Below are 5,712 nucleotides of genomic sequence, written 5' to 3' on the forward strand. Positions count from 1 at the left end.
AAAATGTACTGGTCCATCAACTTTGGAGGCTTGGTGTGACCAAAAGATGAGAAATTTTACAAGTTTCTTATTTTTTCCATGTGTAGTAGGCCTTGAACTATAACCTCATGAAAGGATTTTACAAAATGAGTGGATCTACTATGGTTTTGGAGGTTTTTTTCAAAACCCTGAAAGGACACTTTTATGTCCTGTTAGGTTACCAACCTAGTGTTAAAGAGCGGGAAGACTCGACAATTTTGATTCCCAACTTCCCGTAGGTACTGGATGGGCATGCGCTGGAGTCCAGCTCAGCAGCGCCCACGGATGGCCGCGCGCTCGTGTGTAACAAGGTGAGTGATGGCTTTTAAAAAATGGATGGGCAGCAGCAGTGTGTAAACGGCCTGAGTATGTTTGTAGTAGGCCAATATGCTCATAGCGAGCATGTGTGCACAACTACAGAGATGGAGGAAGCGCGTGAGGTATTGTTACAAGCACTGGAGCAGGCGGGAGTGACGTCACCACCGGGAGCAGAGTTGGTGCAAGATCTGTGTCAACCGGCGGGGCTGGTAGCCATATGCCTGAGAGCCCTTTCCCTCATCGAAGGAGCTTCCGTACCTTCCATATCTCCCTTTCCCGCCTCCATGTCCAATCGTGTCCGCCTGTGCACTGAAGTTGCCTCCTCCATTAAGCATCTTGGCTTTATAGGCGACCTCAGGTTTCATCAGGCAAGTCTACTGCACACATATGAGAGAGAGAGAGAGAGAGAGAGAGAGAGAGAGAGAGAGAGAGAGAGAGAGAGAGAAATGAAATGTTATATTAACGTCTTCAAAAGGCCATAGTGACCTATGAGACCACACATATGTGTGTGTGTGAGAGAGAGAGAGAGAGAGAGAGAGAGAGAGAGAGAGAGAGAGAGAGAGAGAGAGAGAGAGAGAGAAATGAAATGTTATATTAACGTCTTCAAAAGGCCATAGTGACCTATGAGACCAGAAAGTTACAAGGTGGTGGATCTGATACAAAGTCAGAGTAACAAAATAACAACAGTACAAAAACAAAAGATATATACTATGGGATCCTAGACTGGTCGATGTGAACTAAGCAAAAATGGCGGCTTGCTGGGATAGCTGAATCACAGGAGATCTAGCATCGGTCGTTGGCGGATCTCATCAATCTGTGTGAGAGAGAGAGAGAGAGAGAGAGAGAGAGAGAGAGAGAGAGAGAGGAAGAAGAGGAAGGGTGTGTACGCCGACCATTAGGATCATGGAGAGGAAGGCTCCATCATTCTTATGAGGGAGGAGGGGAGTTTGATATCATCTCTGGTGCTTCATACTCTATCTGAATGCAGGATACAGTAGAAAAAACTGATTGTGCGCTTAATAAAAAAAGTAATGGGGTTTAAGATAAATACAATCCTGCTCTCATGCGCACCGCATTTGAAATATTTGATCACACTTTATTTGGAGAAGAGAACGAATTTAACTAACATTGGCATAAGAGTTGCACGATCCAGTTTCTGTATTTGGAAGGATGCATGCACAAAAAATTAATGCTCCTCTTGTTTTGGTTTCATACGCTGGTTTTGCATGGCTTAGATTTTGAATTAAAAGCGTATATGCAGGTTTGTAGTCATGATGACACTTGGTCCTGGGCCTGCAGTTTCTTTATCCTGTGGAGGAGGAAACACACAGACTGTTTCGTTTTTTGGTCGACAAGGTCTCTACTGAATCGGATATTGCCAATGGTCATGACATACATACGACACTAGAAAACAATCTTACAGCTTCTTCTTTTAAGGGGCGAGCAAATGTTAAAGATGGAGATTTGAACAGGCTAGAGGAACAGCTCAGCATTCTTTCTTCAGAAAATGTGAAGGTAACGTAATTTTGACAGGTTAGATTTAATGAATGCTATTTAAAACATTTGAACATTCATAAATTTTAATGCAAGCTTTTTAGAGAACTTTGCTTGTTTGTAAATGTAATCAAGTGGGTGTAAACAAAAAGAATATGGTTGGAGCATGGATTCCTGCTACAGTTTTAAGGTATTGTCCCGGCCTTCGTGATTAGTCATGTCAATTACTCTTTCACAATGGCGGCACATTGACTGTGTGGTCCATGTGTATTGACGATATCACACCCACTATTAGGCAGTGATAATGGTAGTGGCGATGTTTTTGTATGTAGTCAATACATTATACCATACATGGTGAGTTGATGGCTTCATAGTCTTTTGGATGTTTTTAGCAGAAACTGTTTTGAGGGCGCTAGCTTTTTGTATCAGTTGCTTTTGGGCTTAGTACCTATAAATATGTGTGCAAAGGGTCTTGTTTGCACTGATCCAGCCAACGGTCTCCGTGACCTGTTGCTAAGGTCATGCCACGTAATCTCTTTGTGATAGAAAGGTCTTAAGTAGGGTCTTTCAATTTTATTTTCATTTCTATCTCATATATGATGCTGCAACCATACATTTTGTATGACATTGGTTTTTGTGTGACATACTTCCTCTCAAAATTGGAATTTTCTAAACAGTTAACAGATGAAGTTATGGGTCTAAATCAACATTTGAAGAGCGTAAAAGTTGATTTAATCCAAACTAAGGTATCGAAAACGCTGCGTTTGAGTCAACAGAATCTTTTGGATCCAAAGGTTGAGTGGTATGTGATTTTGCATTATCTTAATTCCTTTGTGTCAATTTCATTGAAGCTTGTTTAGGTGAACTTCAACGAGCATCGGAATGTGAAAGATTAATTCACTACCTTCCTATATGTTGCATTATCAATGTGGATGAAGTGAGTTTAAGCTGCACTACTGTGTTTTGAACCCAAAATTTGGTCATTTGTGTTAATTTTGTACCATGTGTAATGTGATTCATATTTTTAAGCTCGACAAGCTTTGTTAACTTGAGTATATGCAAATATCAGTTCCTTAGTTTGTAGGAAATTCTACTCTTTAATAAGCTTTTGTGGAGACTCCTTTCTTTATGCAACAACTTACCATGCATGCCCTCTGGCAAAGACTTGATTGATCTGCTTACAAAAACAAGCAAGGCTGTGGGGGTAATTGCTATTGCTCATATAATCGAGGCTGGGTTTGGAGTTTTTATGTTTTGGTGGGCGATAAAAGCATGAATCGACAAAGATCTCTTAGACTGCGCATGTATATACTGATTAAGTAGTATTTTAAGTCTTGATTGTACAGTCACTTCTGCATGTAATTTTTGTGCAGGCAATTTGTATGTAACAAGTAAGTTTTGAATCAACACATAAATTTTTAAAATTTTTGTGGCCACCCTATGGAGAGTCAGCATCACTGTTTGTGGGACTGCCCCATGGCACAGCAGGTTTGACTTCGGTTTCTTCGGTTGATGCCAGCACTTTCCACAGCTCAACAGTACACTTGGGGTGCTGCAGCCTGGTCTGCTCTTGGGCTCAACGCTCTGTTTTAAGATGGCTTCCACGAGCAAGATGATAGTGACTCAGGGGGGTTGACCTACACTTCAGCTTGCCCAAAAGCTCATCCCCCAGGAGTGGTGCAATGATAGAGAGTGGTGTTAGGAGCTCATTTGCGGACTGACACTGGTTTATCTGGTGGGTTCGTTGCTTTCGCATCTTCGAGGCTCGCCCTGTCCCACCGGTAGAGATTGTTTGTGATTCATACACTCAAGGGTCAGTTTGAGAGACCCAGCGCCACGAGGCTTTCTTGCGACTTTGGCGCCTCGGGCCTTTCTTCACCATGGTTCAGGGTGTGCCTAGATGGCACTATTGGCCACCAGTGTGGCTGTTTCCTTCTCCCATCTCGTGATCTAGCCCTCATTGTAAATACTTTGTCTTCTCACTGAGAGAGCCTCCCCATGTTTCTGATGTAGCCCTCTTTCGCAGAGGTTGTTTGTAGCCCTTGGGGCAGTTTTATTAATTAATGGAAGGATCTTTTCCTTGCAATTTTCTAATAAAAAAATTTACTCTCTGACTGTGAGTGAATTGAGTTTGTCAATATACACAGGGAGTCAAGCAAACGGATTCTTTCGGAATCTTCAGCTTTGGCTGAAAACGAAGAACTACATCTGGAAGACTTGGAAATTGTCAGACACAAAATTAAAGAGACTATGGTCAAATTGGAGCAAAGGTATACTGAGATTGTATCCAGACGTCAAGCTGGCAATCTTCATAATGTCTGTCTGAATGTTCTCCTTTTTGCGGAACAGAGAGGAGGAGAATGAGATACTTGCCAGGTTGATGGAGAAAAGTGTGAAAAGGCCTTCAAGAAGCAGTTACGTGAGTCGAATCACAGAACTAATAAAGAACAGCAAAAAGCAAGATGCTGATATCTCACGCATCCTTGGTGAGACTTGGGATCTGCAACGTGAGATCAATGCGAATCAAGGGCGCCTTAAACGCACGTATGCCCTTGTTGATGAACTGGTATTTAGGTTAGTGCTGATATTTTAACTTTTCTGTAGTCTTGAAATTTCTAGGATTTGTTTTATGCATGAGGCGTATAATGCAGGGATGCCAAGAAAGATGCTGCGTCTCGCCAAGCTTACAGACTGCTGACTAGCATTCATGAAAACTTTGCTAGTTGCTATGATACAGTCTTTTTATTGGATAAGCTACACAGGGAGATTGCTGAAGTTCAGGTCAGCTTGGAAGCAATGGAAAGAAGACCAGTGGATTTGAAGAGAGCTGAAGCTGATTTCCACGCCTTAATTTCAGAGAATCTCTCTCTGGAAAAGGCTTCACAGGAAAATATGTAGAATAAGAGTGGATTAAGCTAAATCGCTCAGCTAGAATGATTCCACTTTATAAGGGTTGCTTTTTTGTAGAAGCCAAAAGCCTTCTTCCCACATTCACAGGTTTATCTTCCCCTACTTCTGACGGGCCCAAAAGACGTCTCGACTCTCACTACTGTCTTTGTAAATCTTCTGGGGAATTTTGGTGCGCAAATAGTGGCATCGAACTAAATTATTGCGTTGTGTGGCCGTCATCGGATCCAGTTATTCCTGGGGCTAGAAAAGTCTCTTTACAAATTGCACAATAGGAGGGTCTTGACCTGTGACTCCACATTTCAGTGGTTTTTCTCAATGCAGGGTAACCGCAAATCTTCATTACTTAAGATTGGTATGCATGCTTATGTGAACAAAGCTCCAGCAAAGTCAATTGTACGATAACAAAACGTATTCTACTTCTAGGGCTGTGTCTTACTTTGTGTGTATTTGCTTTCTTTCATGTAAATTATAACATGCATGCACATTCACGTACATTTTTTACTATTGTCATCAGTTCTCCTGGTGGGAGTCCCAGCTTTTTTGATCTTGTTGCGATGGGCAGTTCTTTTCCCTATCATTGTCCGTTATGAAGGCACTTTGGCTGGTTCAGTCTTGCTCTGTTCTCCCAGTATTGGCAATTTGACAGCGGTTGGCGGACTCTCATCAGGACACTCTCCCTCTTGCTCTACCACCCACGATTATTCCAATATACATCCATGGGCGTGAGGGTTGGATTTGAAGCGCTTGTTGCTGGATGTTTCCTTTGGGACGTGCATTGCACTCGGTCCATGTTGGTGCTATCCTGCGTCATCTCCGGCCAGACTTACATTTCTTAGTCCCTTAGTATCTAGCTTTTCGGTGCTGAATTTAAGTTAGTTTATCCCTCACTTCATCATCACATCATTTTCCAGCATGCTTATGCCTTTTTGAGACTTGGTTTCCACCATGGCTACACTCATAGGTATTCCTGGC

General features: G+C 42.2%; 1 protein-coding gene across 1 annotated transcript; it reads left to right on the plus strand.

Moving 5' to 3' along the window:
* The first annotated feature begins 371 nt into the window (after window positions 1–371).
* Window positions 372–5,162, plus strand: LOC147454307 (coiled-coil protein). The gene is made up of 6 exons (XM_086516318.1): window positions 372–704; window positions 1,636–1,851; window positions 2,508–2,632; window positions 3,978–4,100; window positions 4,180–4,404; window positions 4,482–5,162. Exons 1-6 carry the CDS (start codon window positions 387–389, stop codon window positions 4,726–4,728), a joined length of 1,254 nt encoding a protein of 417 aa, XP_086372444.1. The 5' UTR covers window positions 372–386; the 3' UTR covers window positions 4,729–5,162.
* Window positions 5,163–5,712: the final 550 nt, after the last annotated feature.

This window comes from Adiantum capillus-veneris, chromosome 7, assembly GCF_014529385.1.
Source record: "Adiantum capillus-veneris isolate H3 chromosome 7, ASM1452938v2, whole genome shotgun sequence".
Taxonomy (NCBI): Eukaryota; Viridiplantae; Streptophyta; class Polypodiopsida; order Polypodiales; family Pteridaceae; genus Adiantum; species Adiantum capillus-veneris.

Excerpts from the sequence above, each read along its gene's own strand:
- LOC147454307 (XM_086516318.1), top strand. The coding sequence starts at position 387 with ATGTTTGTAGTAGGCCAATATGCTCATAGCGAGCATGTGTGCACAACT. Across the intron at positions 2,633-3,977 it reads TTGGATCCAAAGGTTGAGTG|GGAGTCAAGCAAACGGATTC; the intron begins GTATGTGATTTT and ends CAATATACACAG. Across the intron at positions 4,101-4,179 it reads ATGGTCAAATTGGAGCAAAG|AGAGGAGGAGAATGAGATAC; the intron begins GTATACTGAGAT and ends TTTGCGGAACAG.